Raw genomic sequence first — 19,449 nt, forward strand, 5'->3', positions numbered from 1 at the left:
AACAAACAGATTACAATTATGAGAAAGAACATTGATTGACCATTATTTCCTCATAGTCTACATACATTTCCCATGTCAAATGAACCCGCTGAAAGTATTTTTTGCATAAAAAATTAAGAAAAGGTGAGTGATTGACACAATTGCTCCCTATCCATCCATCTCGCCGCAAAGAAGAGAAAAACAAGAAAAAAAAAAAAAAAACCATCGCCAGATCAAAGGGGAATATGAACCGAGTCAACATATTGACAAAGTAGGAAAAGGAACAAAAAAAGAAAAGGGTAAAACGATGGAATACCCATCAAACATCTCTCACTGGAAACTCAGGTTGGCCAAAATATCCTTGGTTTGTTGGCTGATGGGACCGATCTCCTGCATCTCCTGCATATCTTCGAGGACTGCATTGTATGTTTTGCCGAGACCATCGGCAACGTGAGTACGATTCCATTCTCCACGCTTGTGCCACACGAAGTCCATCAGGTTAGTGTTGATTTGCTCCAGCTGCTCCACTGAGAAGCCGCTAGTTGACAGGGTTAGCTGCGTGTGCAGGCGCTCAACAACCTCAAGATCGAGGACGAAGGGCTCATGAAGTTCCTCGTTCAGGTTCGATTCCAAGCTAGCAGAAGCATTATTTCCTGGCATGTTGGGTGCATCGAACAGCGGAGGTTGTGGCTTCGACTGCGACTGGCTTCCATTCAATCCACTGTTCTCCTGAGTATCTGCATTGCTGAGCATTGAGTCCCGCGGATGTGGGGACGGCTGGCTACTGTCGTTTTGTTGGGTGTCGGGCAGGTGGTCTTCCTGCGACACACGATCGGGGTATGGAGTAAGGTCGGGGTATTCGGTTCTTGAGACATGAGGGCTGTGAGTGTGGTAGGTTTGATTGGACAGGTGTTCGGAGGATTTTTTATCAGAAGTCGTCTGAGTCGTGGATGCTTCATTGGTATAATCAGCTGGCTGAGATCCGGGGGCCATTGGAGTCATGGGGCCTCGCTGAGAGAAGCTAGAAAGCCCGGATTCTCGACGAATTTGCTGAGAAGGGGCAGTGTGCGAATAAAGAGGCTTTGGCTGTGCAGACGGCCCGAATGAGCTTCCCTGAGTGTCCTTGCTACCTGAGTGATCATCGGAATTGGACATAAAAATGTCACCGTCCCCATCTCCATGGGTACCATTGCTCACGCCGACGGCATGGGAACCAGACTCGTTGAGATCCGAACCATCCCCTTGATGATCTCCATTGGCGAAACTCTTAACCTGGGATGCGGGAGTGACGGGACGCGAAGCAGCTTTTCTATCATCGCCATTATCAGGGAACGTCTCGCCCAGTTTAACCGGGCCAGTCAATAGACTGGATTCCGTGTTACCGTGCGACACATGGGTAGCCTCCTCAATAGGAGTAATTGTGTTCTCCACCTGGGCACGCTTCTGACGCTCGGCCACCTCCTTTTCGCGAGCCATCTCACGCAGATAGACCTGCTCACATTCTGCCATGAGAGCTGGTTCGGCCACCATAACACCCGCAATATCAACTTCGACATTAGTCAAAAGTTCACTCGACCGCAAGATGCGTTCTGGGTCACCAGTCTGACGAGCATCTTTAACCATTCGCTTGACATCCGCCACAAAATCGATGGCGCGTTTGTAGTATCCGTTTGCAAGGCGTTTCTCAATTGTTACAATCTCCAGGTTGTAGTAGAATTTCCCAGTGGCAGTTTCACGAAGACCCAAAACACCATGTTTGTCGTATGCTTTTTCATAAGGCCGGAAGGTATTTTGTTGATCCGGGGGAAGATCGCTGGTAACAATGTTGGGATCTTCTTCCTCCCACAAGTATCGAATTTGAGATTCATCGATCACGCCCGACCTGAAACGCTTGTATCTCTTGACCTGGTCCATGATGGGTTGAATCCGGGTTTTCAGAAGATTCAAGGATATGTAATCCTTTTTCCTCTGAGCCTTGATCTCCTCCTTGGTGAGTTCTGCCTCGGGCTTGGGAGGCGGAGGTGGCGCGACTTCTAACTGTTCCAGCTGACGAAGCTTGCGGTTTTCTGGGTTCGGGAATCCTTTCGGGGGAGTCTTGACGAATTCAATTATCTTTCCAAAGAATTCACGACGGGCATCATGATTTGGAGGGGATAGATAATACTGGTTCTTCTTGGAAAAACCGAACATGTTCCTGAGTAGACCATCATCCACGTCCTCTTCTTGTGATTCAAGGATACCAAGCAAAAGGACTGGATCAGAAGGTGGCACCGACCGCAAAAGACTCATGAAGGTAGAAATGACAGTAGGTCCGACAGTTTGGAACCACAATTGGATGTTGGGAATGTAAATCACACTCGGCTTATGCCGCTTGACCTCGGTGAATAGCTGGATGACAGCTGCCTCTGGGGAGCGGGGTTGAGTCACTCAGCAAAGTGGGCAGGTCGAAGGCCTGCACATGCAGGCCCTCAAACACATGCAGTAGTGCAGCCGCAAGGTATTGCTGGCCCATGCCGTGAGGACCCCGAAGGAGGAGTCGGGGTCGGAAGACACGCGACCGATCAAACTCCTGCAAAAGCAGCTCTCGGGTAAAGCCTGCACCATCGTTGGGCTCCTCATATTGAGCCTCCTCGAGAGCCGTAAGTTTCTTTCGTTGTGGTAGAATCTCGGACAGCAAAGATTTGATTTCAGATAAGGGATGACGAAGTAAGGGCTCAATGTTCAGAGGGAGGGCAGTCGCGCCCGATGAGGTAGACCGCTCTGAGGAGGGCACCATCTTCTTGATTGCCAGCATGAAATCTTTGGGGGTGACATCGATTGTCTTCGGATCAATCACAAGCTTTTGGTCTGATTTGTAGATTTGAGGGTATCTTCTTTGTACGGCATTGATTGCAGCCTCGGTGCAAAGCGCCCGTAAGTCAGCACCGCCATAACCCTTTGTCATATCCGCTAATTCATCTTTGATGTTGTCTGGAAGAGGAGGATCCCATTCTTTTGTGTGAATGTCAAGAATAGCACGACGTGCCTCAATATTAGGCAACGAGAAATAGAATTCACGATCAAAACGACCAGGGCGGCGAAGAGCCGGATCAACAGAGTCAGGACGATTGGTAGCACCGATGACAACCACTTGACCACGACCATCCATGCCGTCCATCAATGCAAGTAGTGTTGAGACAATCGAAGCATGAATCTGTTCTTGTTTACTTGATCTTACGGGGGCCAAACCTAGAATAGGATATTAGCGGCTGCCAGCAATGCGTTCAGAAGAGCCTGTCTTACCGTCAATTTCATCAAAAAAGATGATGCTAGGCTGGTTCTTGCGAGCTTCTTCGAAAAGAAGCCGAAGTTGTCGTTCAGCTTCACCGACCCATTTACTCAATGCATCCGCGCCCTTTCTCATGTAGAATGTGACTTTGCGCCCCTCTGAGCTGACGCTGTTGGCAAGAGCGCGAGCCATGAGCGTCTTTCCGGTACCAGGAGGACCATGGAATAAAACACCACGAGGAGGAGTAATTTTGAAACGCTGGAAGATTTCTGGGTACAAGAGAGGCAAAGAAACCATCTCTTTTAATTGGTCGATGTGCCCTTGCAAACCGCCAACATGATCAAAGTTGACATTCATGTCAACCCCCAGGGGATCCGCGTCAGCCAGAGCCTGTTTGTTATTGAACTTGCCGAGGTTTGCAGGCGTGCCAGATGAGTTCTGAGCAGGGTCAGCCGACTGGTTGTGAGTGGCTGCAACTCCAACACCAGGGGCGAGACCAGTGCGATTTGGCTGCTGGGCGCCTTCATCGTCACTGCTATCGCTCTCAGCTCCGCCGACCGCAGTAGGGCCACCAGGAACGCCGAGAATTGCTGAATTACCACCACCGCCAAATGGGCCTAATGTCGAGAACAAAGTTCGCTGCCAGCCTCCACCTCCACGACCACGGCGGGATGGAGAGCCAGTCACTTCGTTATCGGTGTCTTCATTGGGTTGAAGCATTTCAGGCCGAATGATGCGGTAATCAACATTCTTTCGGTTGCGACGCGGTTTCTCGTACACGACTGTTTGCTTCGTACGGCGACGGGCACGGCCAGTAAGATCTTCTAGTTCTTCGGCAAGTTCTTCTGCTTCCTCTGAGGGCGCCCTGGTTCGAGAAGGCCGTTGGCGTAGGCCAGGGCGCCGACTAGCAGAGCTATCCTCGGCTTCCTCGCGAGATTGAATATCTTTGCGGGGAAAGGCATGCGATTCGGAGTCAGAGTCGTCCTCCTCATCATTCGAGGGCTCCTCCTCTGGCTCAAAATCACTTTCTTCATTTTTGTTTTTGCGCTGTGAGCTTCGGGATGGCTGCTTACGACTGGATCGACGTAGCTGTGCTTCTTCGTTCGTCTCCGCGTCTTGCGTGGCAGTCTCCCCGGGGCTTTGATCATGTGAAAGCCTTCCTCGTCGCCGAGTTGTTGGGAGCTCTTCGGTGTGCTCGGAAGGATCATTCTTTGTATCACCATTTTCCGATTCAGGGACGACGTCTTCATCCGGCATTTCTTCGTCAATTGAATGGTGGACTCCATCGTTCATTAGCAATGCATCACCCTCAGCGCCGCCGTGAGGCATGTCACTTTCCACTACCTCGATTTGCGAGCCCTGAATGGTTGTTTCGTTGATGACCTCCTCGGCATCCTCGTGCTCTTCAGTGCCTTCAGCGTCTTCATCCTCTTCGTCAATGATTGTGCGCTTGGCCATGCGATCGACTCGGGCAATACGGCGAGACGGGGTTGGAAATTCGGCTTCTGGAGTGTGTGTACCTCGCTCAACGGTGTGTATATGACGACCAGAGTTGGTAAGGGCGTAGATATCCTCTGAAGCGTCACGGGTACGCCGGGTTACACGTTTAGAGAAAGCCAAGTAATTGGGTGGGAGCTTCAACTTGATGACAGTGCTCTTTTGTGGAGTAGAGTCTTGAGTCTCATCCTCACCATCATTGTCGATCAGCTCTTCGTCCGATTCTGGTTCCCCGTAGTGTGGGCGACGGCTTTGGGTGGTCCGTCGACGCGCCGTTCCTCTAACATTGCGTTCAACTTCCTCCTCCGATTCTTCTTCCACCTCATCGAAGTCGAAATCCTCAGAGAGATCTTCGTCGTCCGAGGTGAGACCGTCGTCTGAGCTGCGTCGTCTCTTTCTTGGGGCCGGCCGCGACTTTTTCTTGGGGCTGGCCTTCGACTTCCGACCGGTAGAACGCGAATAGCGAGCGTGGTCGCTGTAATCCTCGTCGTCGGAGTCGGACTTGTTGGCGGCCTCGTCCAGGGTGCGCTTTGCGCCACGAGCCATGGCGCAGTTTTTGTGATTAAGGGATCACTTTCGAGATCACGATAGTCAGCATAAACCGCTCCAATTTGGGGAGCACAACAAGGACACAGTGAGAGGGGTCGAAGGCCAAGATAACAAGCAAGATACAAAAAAGTAAAAAGGCGGGTCGTCGGGCTTGCGCGATGCGGGAAGGAGGGACAACACTCACGAATGGTTCAGTTGTCGCCAGCAACAGCTGGACCACTCGATCAAATAGAAAGAAACTTCCTGTCGCAGCAGCAGCCTTGACACTCTCTTCCCGACAATTGCTGATCAATATGTTAGCGGAGACGACACGGTGGTGGAGCGCAATTGGGGCAGAGGTGGAAGGGTCTCACGGACTCGGGAACGCGTGGGAAAACAAAAGTGTTGGAAGACTATCAGCCACCAGAATAGATGCGCAGTTCACAGAAAGAATTGCTGAAAGTAAAAGAAAGTAGAAGACGATGGGAACTCGAGGAACAAAGACTTCAGGGAAGAAGGGCGGAAAGGACTCGCGCTCATTGGGGCTGACTGCCTGAATGAATCAGCCACTTATTGTGGCGCACCACATTAGTCAACAAAGCGCACGTGCCCATCTCTCAATGGGGGAATTGCTTCAATAGCCATTGTCACCCTTCAGTCCGTGAATCAAGTCCCCCATGAATCGAGCTATTGTAGTGCTCCATTCTACTCCTGAATTAGCGGAATGGATTCTTTTGATGATTTTGATAGCCCAAAACTGCAATATTCACGATTGGTGAAGATGGGGGGGAATGGCACGATACAATGATGACAGGAGGTGTCAGAGGGCAATTTGGGACATGAAGAAGACGAGAATAGGGCCCTTTGTTTTTTCCTTTCCGTTGCCCTTTTTTCTGCGACGCTCTCGACTGGACCTGATATCATGTGCCGCTGACTCAGCAGTGGCTCGTGCTGCCCTAGAGATCTACACTCCCATGCAAGCCCATTAAGCATGCAGATATAGATATTGCCACCTTTCTAGTCCAACTTGCCTTATTCTATGACATTTCCTTTGATGTACTTGTATCCGGGTTGCACCAGAGAGTCGATGAGAGCCATAGTGCCAAAAACATCATCTCGCGAGTAGCCATCTACTTCTGTCCGATCATCTCCCTACACTTGGATCGCTTGAGATGATCCTTTAATGATCCATAGGCAAGTTTTATAAAGCCATTGGGAATTTGGTATTGCTACTTGTAGATCACCTGCTCCTAATACCAGTGTTTTCCCCGGATTTCCTCTTGATTCTAATCCCATTCCCGGAGCTGTGCTTCGCCGTCGTCGATGTTTTTCATTTTTCCGAGCGCCCAGGTCTTTCCCTTCAGTGATCCCTCCTGCTGAACAGGTTCAGAGGCACAGTAATGACCGATGATAAACTGTACAAAGAGATCGAGCTGCCGACAAGCTTTTTGATGCCTCTTCTGTGCACAAATTTGGGTTGACACCTACACCCCCCCATTGTCGTGGATCCGGATGATTTTGATCCGCAAATTGTCTGGCTCACGGACCCTGCGGGTGGACATGTTTTCGGAGACGCATCAGTCGCACAGCAAATTGATTTCGAAGCTTGGAACTATACGTTATGTACTCCGTAGACATCACATCATTCGGTCGTGAAGCACCAACACCCAAAAAGATCACCTTTGTGTGTTATATCAACTACCTCCAATGAGCCAAAATTCGATAGAAAAAAAAAAAGCCTCGCGGCTACTCGGTCATATATAAGCACCAGACCACCAGACCAGAGCCTACCTCTCAATGTTGTGGGAGTCCTTTGGGATCTCACCAACATACAATTCTTTCAAGCCCATCTCTAGTAGCCCTGTGACATTTGAAAACGATGTACGGAGTACTTGGCTTTATCTCGACTAATCTTAGAAATATAATTCTAAGGAAAGGCGAGGAAATTGACACCTGAGGGATCAACGCCAAGACCGCCATACCCGAAATGCAACGCGAACTTCAACATCACCCTAGCTCGTCTTCTTGGATATCAACAAGAAAGAAGGCACCAACTGCCACAAATCACAATATGCTCTCACACTCAGCTCGTCGGCTTATACCGGCTATGATGCCTTTTCACTTGGCTCGAGCTCCCATGAGCCGACGGACCTTCACCTCCACACAAGCCATATTTAACTCATCCAAGGAGCCTAGTGCATATAAGGAAGGGGTATGTATAGGGATTATTTTTCAAAGTAACAAATTACAACATCTTAACTTTTTACCAGATGAACCAATATCGAACCTTTATGGGCCCCTTCGCCAAGGTCTTCTTGGGAGGGGTGTTCGTCTACCAAGTCCTCTATTGGACCTGGTTGAAGTTGGAGATGGATGAGATCAAGGTGGCAAAGAATGGTGAGATCAATCACAATTGATGCATTACCCCATCACGCATGTTGCTCACCCTTCCCGCAGAGAAAGTGGCCGTGCTAGAGAAAGAGGTCCGGGAGTTGACTAGCACCCAGAAATGAAACCGATCTTGAGAAAATCTTGAGATAGACTGTACCATATCATATTTATCAATGCTCAACACCATATTATATTGTGGGTTTGAATAATGCCATGACACTTCCAGAATTGGAGATACATTGTCTTGGTGATCCCCAATAAACCAAACATTGCAGAATATCCTTATTATATTACGGCACCAGGGTGTGAGTCGTCAAAAACCTGGCAATCTATACCGCAGCATACTTGCGCTTCCGCTCGCTAGTCGCCGCAGTCTTCCGACTGCGGTCAAAAGTCTGTACCGCAACATCTTTGGTCTGATTCATCTCATCTCCATCGAGCGACGAAGACGGGAATCGCCAGTCCTGACCTCTCTCTCCTTTCTTGAAATGCTCAATGTCAATATGATTAAATCTCTCATCTGAGGCCTCAGGGCCATGGTTCCTCAGCGGGACTCTGCAGTTACAGAACCCACACCAGAAATGCGACTGGCCCGCCAGATCGAGCCGATTATTGCCAGTCGAAGCTGCCACTTGATATTCATGGACTCCGTGCTGGTGCAGATGATGGGTATATGTCTCAGGCCGATAGAACAATCGTTCGCACGAGGCGCCTGTTTGCACGTCGTGTTCTGTGCAGAACCAACTTGGCACACTGAGATGTTGGGAGCTCTCGTGGCGCTTCCAATCGGCTTTGCTGCCAAATGACTTGGCGCAGTGAGGAAAAGTACAGCCGTACGGTCGTTCGTGGCGCTTTTGGTGTTTCCTAGCGACGTCCGTGGTTAATACCGATAAGAATATGAAAGAGCTTGAAGGTGGCCTACTTCATCTCACAGCGGAGTCGAGTCCGCTTTGGGCACGCATCACATTGAAACCAGTCACGTTTCTCGTTATCATGATCTTGTGCGATGGACTGGTTGTCGTCAGATAATCGTTCTAAGGCCACCGAGAGCACCTTTTGCAGCATCTGCCGCTGGGGCTGGGACAGCTGAGCAGCGTCGGCCCCAAGATCAATCCCCTCGTCGGTATTTTGACTTGATCTCCGCCCACGGTTGTTCATCATCTTTGTCATGGCATTAATTAAATTATCAGCTGCGTCTGTAACCGATCCATCGGGCCTTGTCATTCCGCGTTCAGCGGAAGGGCCTTGACTTGTTGATAGACCCAAAGAGGTGAAAGCAGGGAATTGGGAAGGCACAGAGTCCGCAAGAGACGGCGTACCATACTGAGGGGGTCTCGGTGTGGCATCACCAAATGTGAAAATGTCAGTTTTCTGCTGTGAGGTGGAACCGGATTCTAGCTCGATATCCGGGGTGGATTGGACGGACATCTCGTCATCATGCGACTCGAATACTGAACTATCTCTTGGGTTACGGCTGTCGCGGCTCTGTTCTGGTTGGCGAAGAATGACTTTTTCATACCAATCCATGGACCTGTTTCTAAGTTAATGACAGGAACATTTGGAGATCTCATGTTTGAACCCACTTTTTCAAGAGTGCTTCCCCATCCTCTTCCTGATGCATCCGGTTCAGATGTTGCTTGAAGTTATCTAGGCGCGGCCACTTCTTATTCGGGCGCGGGCAGTGTGCCCCGAAACACATGTACATCATCTTAGGCCCACGCTCGGGCTCTTTATTGTGTACACATTTCTTATGACGGGCAAGATCATTGATGGTGCCGAACCCGTCCTTCCGCGGGCAATTTGGCACGTCACATTTAAATAGCTTTTTGTGGCGAGCCTCGTGTTTCCTGTGGAAGTCAGTTTCCTATCCTGACAATGCTCAAAATTGCAATCAAAAGGACATACCTCTTATCCGAAGGACATTTGCCAACCCACTTGCACGATGGATGTTCGCATCGCATTGAAGCATCGACCAACTGCGACGGCGAGCCCATGAACTCCGACGTATACGATTCCTCAGACACAGAGCCATATTTGAGACGGTCAAACGAAGGCTTCGACTCGGCAGACATGTTGTCTGTCATGTCCATCTGTGGGCTCGATGACTCCATGCCGTACGAAGAAGCAACAACCGACTGTGTTGTACAGCTAGTTCCACCATAGCCGGAATCAGCAGAATGATGGCTATCTATATACTGGCTTCCACTCTCAGAAGGCTCGCTATAATGTTGCGAGAAGCAACAGTCCTGATCGGGCACCTGAGCAGGCATGTTCATATGCGAGATGGATGAGGTGGCCGGGACACCGGTGGCCAGCAGCGGGTTCCAGGCATCTTGGTCGCCTGTCAGACGGGGGTGAGTATATCGGGGGTAGTATAGGTCTCGGGAGTGCGAAGGCCATTGGCTGAGGAGTGAGTGGTGAAGTGTTGGATCGAGTGATCCAAGTTGGAGGTCTAGTAGTGGGTTTGCAGCGTCAAAAGGGAGATTGGAGGATTTAGGATCAAACAAATCGTGTCCTTCATTTCCAGCCATGATGCCTTGAAGAATATCTGTGGAGTCATTCCAACCCAGCTGTGTTTCCTTTTTGAGGCGGAGTTAGATTATTGGTGAGAGCCGCGGGGGTCATCGAGTCAGCAGGGCACCAACCTCCATAGCTATATAGTGTAATATCAAGCAAGTGAATATTTCTTTTTGTGTTCAGTCGAGAGATAATAAAGACTAGTCAAAATGGGAGGGGCACAGTATTAAAAGGCTCAACGATGCATGCAAATGCCAAACCCTACACGCGAGAGAGACACGCAATCTCCACACCCTCGCCCCGAGCCGGTTGACTTCACCACGCGATAGGCGATTCAAGGGTTGGAATGTGTTAACCGAAACTGCATGAGAAATATGCCCAAAAAGAACATAATCAAAAGAAAAAGGGAAAACGAAAAAAAAAGCAATACAGAAATCCAAAGAGGTAAAAGCTAAGACAAAGTTCATCCTCGCGTGTTGCCAGCATGGAATGCAACATGTCATCCCTTGATTGCACAGCCCACACCCGATACCTTCACCCGGGTAAATACTCTCTCAACGGGGGCTCCGTGGTGAGAATTTGGTATCTTCCATAGCAAACATGAGGCTGATAGTGAACATCCAATAACGGCCCAAGATTATATTAAATTCGATCCCAAGCTCCGGTTCACGATCGGCCGCGGATACCCCGTCATCTCCCGGAGTTCCGGGGTTGGTTCAGCCCGCTTCGAATATCATCTTCGATAGATAGTATACACGTATCACACACCCACGCACACCAGATAATGTCGTTAGTTCCCCTGCACGAGGCATGCAAGACAACTTCAGCCCCCAGGGAGATCGTACAATATGTCCTGGAAGGGGAAGATTGGCTGCAAGAAAGTAAGGACTAGATTACTGTGACAGGACAGACGATCGGCATAGTTGATCGGCGACGGCACAGGCTTGCCATGTTCGTGGGCGCAAGGGATGAATCATGGTTGCGCCTTATACGCGATATGAGGATATTATGCAGTTTCGAATTTAGGAGTCAAGGGGGTTATAACTTTGAAACCGAAGTCAGGAATTTAATTTCTACATAGAGAGGACTCTCCGTTCAGTTGTGTCTCTAACCTCCCAGGGTGAGTGGAATTTATGTTATGGACCATGGAACCATGTGTAGGTGGGCACACCCTAGTACCGAAGAGGAAAAAGTCAAAACATAAATCGGATCTCTCATATGCCATGCACATCGCCGTTTAGTCAAAAGCCCTGAAACAAAATTCCTGCGCGGAAATATGTACAGAGATATTGCACAATTAGAGATAGGCTAAATCATCACACCCATCATTCCCCGAAATGCATAAGATTTAAAATTGTTTGCATAGGTCGATGTTGGGGAAGGGAATGGAACAGATGGGAATTCCTCCTAGTAATATCATACACCATCGAATACAATGCAGCTGATGTGGAAGAGGGGACAACAGAACCGAGGAGGATCAGACAGAAAAAAAAAGGGTAGAGAGAAGGGGGTCAAAAGGCGATTGCAAGGGAGCATCGTATCAATAATCACATTTGGGAGGAACATCCAGAAGAGTAAGTCGCAGAAGTGTAGGGGATATTGGATTGCATGGGTTGGTAAGCTGGGTAATTCCCATCTACAGGGTACAGAGAGGGATGTGGGAGACACTGCGTGAGAGGATAAGAGTTCTGCAGCATGGGATCTGCCTCGGAGGATCTCGATCTCGGGACGGCATTATATGGTGGTGGGTACGTCACCGAGTTCTGATGCAGGGGATAGGCCTGGGTCTGAGCTGGGTGGAGTGTCGTTTGACCAAATTGGCCCGCCGCGTGCGTGTACGCCGGGAAGGGATCAGGGGTAAGAGATTCCGTGATGGATTCGGGCTCTTGTGAAAATTCACCGTCAGAGATGGTGGAGTAATTTGTGAGCGGAACGTTGTTGATGGAGAGCGCAGGGTTGGCGGGCGTGCTAGTGTTTCGGATCGCATATTGCGGTTGTAGATGGGTGGAGGCTGTTTCGGGTACTTCGCGTCCATGGTGATATAACGCGAGAGAGGGATACGTTGCCGATGATCCGCGAGTTGGCTCCACTAGGCTGGGGTTGGAAACATGGGCTGTGGCGCCGCTCGGCTTCGCTAATCGTAAAACAGGCAGGGCTAGTTGCTCCAGATGTTTGCCAAGGTGGACTGACAACTTTCTCCACTCGTTACAGACATTCCCGCAGAAGCGGCATGGCTCCTCCTGGGGCGATTGGGTGGTGTCATGCCGACATTCCTCGACCATTTGCCATAATCGCTCAAGCTCCTGCGCTCTTCGGCTATTCGACACTGTCTCAGCCTCCACAGCGCCCGAGGCCTTGCCCGTCTTTTTGATCTTAGGCTCCGGCATTTTGTGCTCTCGAACCAAATGCTGAACGAAATTGTCCTTTCGGTAGCATTTGTGGGTGCACTCGGGGAATGCACAGGTCCACCACTCTAGGTGCCGGTGCTTCTCGTTCTCATGGCGAACCCAGTCTGCTTTACGCTTAAACGACTTAGGCTCGGTGCAGTGAGGGAATGTGCAAGTAAATGGCTGCACATCTTCCTGGACATGTTTGGACCAGTCGGAAGGTTTTTGGAAGGTTTTTACTTCGAAACAAATGGGGCACTCAAACCGGGCAGGAAGACGATTGACTGGCGGAAGCGGCACACCAGGAGGGAACTGGGCGGCGGGACCCGTATCTTCGCCTGGTGAATACTGTTGCTCGTTTCCGTGACTGAAGCTTGTCACTTGGAACTGGATCTGTCCGGCCTCGAGATCGTTGGGGCCCTTGTGGTCCTGCAACAGAGTGGGTTTCCCACCCTGGACAGTACAATAGTCGCCAGATTTACATGTGTGGTTGCCAGTTGCAACCGAATGCTTTTGCTGCAAACCAACCAAGATCTTGTATCGACGGTCCTGCTCATGTGCCAGGCGATGAATCAGAGCTGGCTCCAGCCTTGGATTCAATTGCATGATCTGCGATCTAAACCCTTCGATTGTTGGCACGGGCAGACTCTGAATAGCAGGGAAGTCCATCACGATGCCTTTGTTATTAGCGGAGTCACCATCGTTCTCGTCTTCAGGGCCCCCGGTTTCAGGTCCCAGAGGTGTACTTCTGGGTGTTTGGTCGGTGTCCGAACTGACTCGAGGTGATGTGATGTTTGGAACTGGTGGACCACCATGAGCCGTCATGAGATTTATTAGTCCGGGGCTACTTGGTCGGGGGATCTCGCTTCTGCTTCGAACTCGGCCCTTGAATTGAATGTTCAAGGAACTTCTCTCCGGATTCGGCGAGGGTGCAGGTGATACTGCTCGGACCGGCTGACTACCCCCGACAGCAACCATTTGGTTAGTCATTGAAAGAATTGCGTTGCTCAAGCTTGGCGACCGTGAATGGCGACGGTGTAAGAACCCAGGTCGTGGTGAGTTACTCGGTTTTGCTGGTGAGTCCTCTGTATCACGTCGCGGAAGCCCTGGGTAGCTATAAGATTGACCGATGGAAAGGTCAGATGCTTGACGCTTCAGAATCGATGATGCATGCAGTAATCGATGCTTAAACAAACTAGTACGCTTCTTGGGTTGTTCGGAAAAGGAAAAATTCTCGAGAGATGTGGCAACATTGATAATGCTATTATTATCAATTGTTGCCGCGAGCGACGCCGTTTCGAGATCCCGTACACGTTTGTTAAAAGCTATCATGGCGTCGGTAGAGCTGTCCGGCTGCATCGCTTGTGATCTGGGGGTCGGATCGTGAGGGGGGTCATGCCAGGGGTAGAGACGGATACTTTCCTCGGCCTTGGTCGGCGAGAGAGATGAATATACCTCGGGGGTACTCCGATCATATCTGCCAGGCTCATCTACATTGGCTGAGGGCTCGTCGGAGTACGTGCCAATGCTTGCTTCATCTTCACTGAGTTCCTCGCTGCTCTCATGAACTAATACCCCAGGTCCAGGGAATGACCCGTCTCCGGTGCGAGATTTGATAGTAAAATAGTCTTCTTGCTCCAAAGGGTGATCCCCGGTACTCCTCGCTCGAAGTCTCCGGGAAACATGGTGTGGACGTGAACGCGGTGGACTAGGTGAGTCCCCGGCGTCACTGTTGGCTGCGCTCACAGAGACAGACCAGTGGGAAATGTCCTCATTCTTCTCGTCCCTTTCACGCTGAACATAGATGTCATTAGGACTTGGCACGAGTTCGTCCCCACGGGAGCTTGGGTCAATGCCACCTAGATGAGTCGATGAGTTTGGGATCCATCCGCCATTCTCGGATCGCTTCACGGGAGCTGATAATACCGAGTGATGATCGTCATCATCTCTGTCTTCCAACTCGTTTGGATTAGCAGATAGATGTGTGAAAGAGCTGAGACGCCTTTGCGATGACATGCTGCGTTCCTTGGGCGAATCGCCTCGAGAGAAGGTTGTAATCTTGAAGACGGGGCTTCTTCCTCTGGTTGCGTTCGGCGCCAGCTCAGTAGTCAACTCATCGTTGGGCAGGACGCCAAGCCTAGCTGGCTCGGTGCATGCATTAAGGACACCGAGACCAGACTGGTACGAGCTGGGGAGTGACGGCTGTATGCTAGAATTGCCAGGAATTTCTAGACCTGTCAGCGTGGATGGTGGATTCAACTTTGGATCGTGGTTCGAGCTCGTCCACTGAAAGGCGTTCGGTGCCATGGACGAACCCCACTCCGGGTCGACGGGCACAGGGGCCTCCCCAATCCTGTACGATGGCAGGTCATCATCCTGCCAGGTTGAGCCACTACCCAGTTCGATATCTTTTGGTTCCACAAAGACACTCGTATCAGAAATAGGTGAGGTACAAGTGCTTGGGTCCGTATAATCATTTGCTCTCGGGTCCAAATAGCCCTGGATTGTGGAGTCGAGCCGAGCGTCTTCATGAGGGGACGAGCCAGGTCCCGCACTGTGCCCAGGACTTCCCCGCGATGGCGTTAGTCGAATAGCACTGGCCCGAAAGAAGACTTCCTCCGGGTCGGATGCGGCTGATAGGTAAGGATCGGGAGCATATCGATCTTGGATTGCATCTGGCGATTGCCCCTGAGCGCTGGGTGGGGAGGCGTGTGACATGTTCAAATGGCGGTCAATTAGCTCAAAATTGACCGCGAGAACGAGAGGTATCAAATGAAGCCGATTCAGGAAGCATGGAGGGGTACAATACAAGCAGGTCGATTATATTGGGGTTTGCTTGGGTATCCAGGTGTCCTGACCCGGGATTGCCTCTATTATATGGTGAAGAGGACGATACACAAGGCAACTGGTCTTGGATCGATGAAATCCCCGAAATAGTCCAAGTTAAATATGAAAATCAGAAATTCCAGAGTCAAAGGTGAAGGGAAAAAAGAAAAGAAAAGGTGATGGGGGCCGAAGATCAGAGAGGGGGACAAGCTGAACAAGCGCCGGGCGCATCCCACTTATTTTATGCAAAGAATGTCATCACCAGAAGATCCCAGCAGAATCTCCCCCCAAAAGGATCTATCCCTTGTCAGCCTTGTTTGAATAAACAGGAAATCAAGTTCTTCTCACAGAGCCTTGCAAAACAGGGCGTGGCTGTGCAATGAGTTCTATCCACGGACTACCACGGACTACATATATCTACAATTGGTCCGCATGTGTTTTCTTATAGGCGCCCTAGCCACATTCCATTTCTATTCCTGTCTCTCTACTCAGCCTCATGTGGGGTCCATTACAGTATGATAGGGCTGAAATTGGATTTGTCTGTCACGTAGTACGTTTTAGAAGAGGTTCGAAATAAATCGTTGGTTCTCGGTTCTATCGAGTATCTACATGTTCTATATAAACTATACTCCGTACAATGTCCACAGACGAGGCACAACAAACCCCTCGTTACGCGCCCATATATTTAAAACCCATAGAACTCATGAAATTTACATTTGATAAACCTATCTAGTTACAATCTCAGAATCTTACATCGTTCCGAAAAAAAATAAAAGGCAATAATTCTCAATAGCTTCAAATTCTGACTAAGATTTGTGTCGAGTTTTGGACATTCCTTCGCCCGAAGAATCACTCAATCACAAGCGTAAGCCCGGGCAACAAATGAAAAACTGAACTGTTTCGATTCTCGAGGTTGCGGTTGTCTGTTGTCTTAGATCCCCTGCCCCGCAGTACCCTCTCAGCCTCAAGAATAAGAGCCCCACAGTTTTTATTCCAACCACAAGAGTTATGTCCTATGAAGGCATTTCGAAATGGTACATAGTATATCTTCTCGACGATCATGACATGTGGTCAGTTCAGAAGGAGTAGGCTACAGTCTGACGCAGTATTTTTGCGTTGATGTCCAAAGGTCTCGGACAACATCAAGCGGTCGGTGAAAGAGATGCAAGGCGTCAGAAGCTGTGTAGAATGATGTTGATTCTGGAAATAGCGTAGCTTGTGGCTTGTGTTCATATTGACCTGGAGAGACTAGGACTTATTAGGGCCGTGAGGATGATGGAACTGTGGGGACATCTATGCTACCTGCATACCTCGGCCCCTGGGTTGACACTTAATATAACCGTAATAACCTCCCCTTGAAATACAATAGCAACCACACTGTTTTATTTTTGGGACATATGATTCAAGGTCAAGACATGTGTAAACTATATGCCAAGACTGTCCAGATAAGATAGGCTTTCGAGAATAAGAGCCTAACCCCTATAAGGTTGTAGGATCCGGGGTCAGCACGAGAATAAGACGTAATTGGATGGTTGAAACTCTATGGAACGTCTTCTCGGATTCTTATCATGGATCAGATTGAATTGAATTCTCTTATCATGAGTAATTGACCTGACAGTCACAGAAATTGAGGGATGTCGGGGATTCCCCATGAACTGTGGGCGACCACTATAGATTCAGAGCTTCCCATTGATCCAATAAAAGCCTTGGCTGCTGTCATGAGATAGATAAGAGGCCGGAAGATCTTCGTTCTGGCTATCATGTATGAACTACATATAAATACCCATTCTGCTAGAGGATATATGTACTGTGGACCTGAACCAAGGAGCTTGGATTGCGATCCATTCTAGCTCTCATCATGGCCAATGCTGTAAGTCTTGTATGATTGAAATGGCATCTACAAACAGCTGACACAGTTATTTAATATAGCCAGTATACAATTCATCTATCCCAACAGGCGGAGATCCACTCAAGGTCAATGTTAATGCTCAATATGCAGGCGTCGAGTGGAACTATACCTACATCATCCTTTGCTCGTTTATTGTCTGGTTGATTATCCCCGGAATCGGTCTTCTCTACAGTGGCCTTGCTCGAAGAAAGTCAGCGCTGGCATTACTCTTCCAGGCGTTCATGGTTGTGGCTGTGTATGTCGATGCCTCCCTAGAAACCAAGCGCATGTCGTGCTGATATAAATGACCCCACCAGAGTAACTTTCCAATGGATATTCTGGGGTTACTCGTTGACCTATGCTCGGGATGCAAGTCCATTCATTGGAAGCCTTAAGAACTTCGGTCTCAGAGGTGTGATGGTAGCGCCATCCCCTGGCTCAGCTGATCTCCCAGAAATTGTATTCTGCTTCTATCAGCTTCTATTTTGCGCATGCACGGTAAGCAAAACCCGGAAACACATGTCACCAAGTAAAAGCTAATAGAATCTTGGGACAGGTCATGATCGTTGTCGGCGGAGCATTTGAACGAGGCAACATGATCCCCTCGCTTATCTTCAGCTTCTGCTGGGCGACCGTCGTTTACTGTCCCCTCGCCTGTTGGACTTGGAACAGCAACGGGTGGTTGTATAATCTCCCATCACTTGATTTTGCCGGAGGCGGCCCGGTTCACATCGCATCTGGCTGGTCGGCATTGGCCTATGCCTTTGTTCTGGGGAAGCGCAAGCATATCGACCAGCCTTCACATGTGAAGCCTCACAACACCACCTTGGTCTTTTTGGGGACGACCTTGATCTGGTTTGGGTGGTTTGGGTTTAACGTATGTCATGTCTATGCCTTGCTTTTTTTTTTTATTTTTTTTTCCCAACTCAATCTGACGGTTATTTTCTAGGGCGGCTCCGCTCTTAATGCTAGCGTACGGGCAATGTTAGCGGCATTTAATACCAACACTGCAGCTTGCACAGGAGTACTAGGATGGGTGTTGGTTGATTATGTCAAACACCACGGGAAATTCACGGTAGTAGGAGCATGTGAAGGCGCAATTGCAGGGTTAGTTGGCATCACGCCAGCCGCCGGCTTTGTGTCCGTGTGGCTTGCTGCCCTTATCGGCCTCCTCACGAGCATTGTCTGTGCCCTCCTTCAAGATATCAATGAGTGGTTACACATAGACGAGGGGATGGATGTATTTAAGCTGCATGGTATTGGCGGGATGGTGGGGGCATTCCTTACCGGGATCTTTGCGTCGCAGTCTATCGCCGCGTTGGATGGCGTGACTGAAGCCAGAGGGGGTATTGACGGTAATGGAGTGCAAGTTGGAAAACAATTGGCTGAGGTGTGTGCTATTTCGGCATATTCTTTCATTGTCTCGTGTATCCTACTTTACATTCTCAAGTTCATTCCGGGGATGCAGTTGCGGGTGCATGAGGAGGCGGAAATGATTGGCTTAGACCGCGCGCAGTTTATCGATGAGCAGATTGGTGAGCGGGCGCTCCTTAATGATTTATGCGGGTCTTCATTACCGAGTGTGCTTGATGGGGAAGTTCCTGTAGTGGTTGGTTCTCAGGAAACAAAGAAGTGACAGGCTACGTCTCGTGACTTCAGAATCATAGAACATGTACGGAGTACGGAGTGACCTGTCTTGGGTCTATTCACTCCAATTGTTTTTCTAATCTTATTTCTATGCCATTTTGACAATTTCCTTCCATGCATATATATTTTAGTAATGAGATGTCGAAGAATTACAATTTTGTGAACCTAAGCAAAGTAAGGTGATAGCTATATGCCGGTAGTCCAATATTGTTCCGGAGGCATTTAGATCTATAGAAATTCAAAAGTCGTGTCCACAAATTAAGCCTGGAAAATATCTTAATCCAAAATACAATTCAAAGTCTTGGCCAAGACATTTTAGAGTGACGCAACGAATCTCCGGCTCCCAAGGCCGAGCTGACGTATGCTCTCCCCCTCAGCAGTTTAGGGTCACATTCCATGACGAGGCTGGAATATATAGATATATAGTGGTAATGAAGTTGGGATAGTCTCAGTCCCTGTCGAGATTCAAACGTTATGCCGTGGGACATGTATGCACATAATTGTAGTACATCGTTATATGT

The 19,449-nt window shown here is 49.3% G+C and overlaps 6 protein-coding genes across 6 annotated transcripts; 2 read left to right on the plus strand and 4 right to left on the minus strand.

Annotated features, from left to right (window-relative positions):
- Window positions 1-309: 309 nt before the first annotated feature.
- Window positions 310-5,290, minus strand: N7500_000213 (chromatin segregase YTA7; the record flags this gene model as incomplete). Its single annotated transcript, XM_056671359.1, has 3 exons — window positions 310-2,384; window positions 2,407-3,207; window positions 3,262-5,290. 3 exons carry the CDS (start codon window positions 5,288-5,290, stop codon window positions 310-312), a joined length of 4,905 nt encoding a protein of 1,634 aa, XP_056536932.1.
- Window positions 5,291-6,558: 1,268 nt separating this feature from the next.
- Window positions 6,559-6,834, minus strand: N7500_000214 (uncharacterized protein; the record flags this gene model as incomplete). Its single annotated transcript, XM_056671360.1, has 2 exons — window positions 6,559-6,687; window positions 6,763-6,834. 2 exons carry the CDS (start codon window positions 6,832-6,834, stop codon window positions 6,559-6,561), a joined length of 201 nt encoding a protein of 66 aa, XP_056536933.1.
- Window positions 6,835-7,343: 509 nt separating this feature from the next.
- Window positions 7,344-7,785, plus strand: N7500_000215 (uncharacterized protein; the record flags this gene model as incomplete). Its single annotated transcript, XM_056671361.1, has 3 exons — window positions 7,344-7,484; window positions 7,543-7,669; window positions 7,730-7,785. 3 exons carry the CDS (start codon window positions 7,344-7,346, stop codon window positions 7,783-7,785), a joined length of 324 nt encoding a protein of 107 aa, XP_056536934.1.
- Window positions 7,786-7,992: 207 nt separating this feature from the next.
- N7500_000216 (putative C2H2 finger domain protein) lies at window positions 7,993-10,194 on the minus strand (the record flags this gene model as incomplete). Its single annotated transcript, XM_056671362.1, has 4 exons — window positions 7,993-8,527; window positions 8,586-9,194; window positions 9,247-9,510; window positions 9,569-10,194. 4 exons carry the CDS (start codon window positions 10,192-10,194, stop codon window positions 7,993-7,995), a joined length of 2,034 nt encoding a protein of 677 aa, XP_056536935.1.
- Window positions 10,195-11,727: 1,533 nt separating this feature from the next.
- N7500_000217 (putative C2H2 finger domain protein) lies at window positions 11,728-15,285 on the minus strand (the record flags this gene model as incomplete). The annotated part of the gene is made up of 1 exon (XM_056671363.1): window positions 11,728-15,285. The coding sequence occupies one exon, from the start codon at window positions 15,283-15,285 to the stop codon at window positions 11,728-11,730; it is 3,558 nt and encodes a 1,185-aa protein (XP_056536936.1).
- A 1,966-nt stretch (window positions 15,286-17,251) lies between these two features.
- N7500_000218 (ammonium transporter) lies at window positions 17,252-18,917 on the plus strand (the record flags this gene model as incomplete). Its single annotated transcript, XM_056671364.1, has 5 exons — window positions 17,252-17,263; window positions 17,323-17,537; window positions 17,599-17,779; window positions 17,838-18,158; window positions 18,231-18,917. 5 exons carry the CDS (start codon window positions 17,252-17,254, stop codon window positions 18,915-18,917), a joined length of 1,416 nt encoding a protein of 471 aa, XP_056536937.1.
- Window positions 18,918-19,449: the final 532 nt, after the last annotated feature.

This window comes from Penicillium coprophilum (assembly GCF_028826855.1).
Source record: "Penicillium coprophilum strain IBT 35676 chromosome Unknown utg000001l_segment0_segment0, whole genome shotgun sequence".
NCBI classification, from domain to species: domain Eukaryota; kingdom Fungi; phylum Ascomycota; class Eurotiomycetes; order Eurotiales; family Aspergillaceae; genus Penicillium; species Penicillium coprophilum.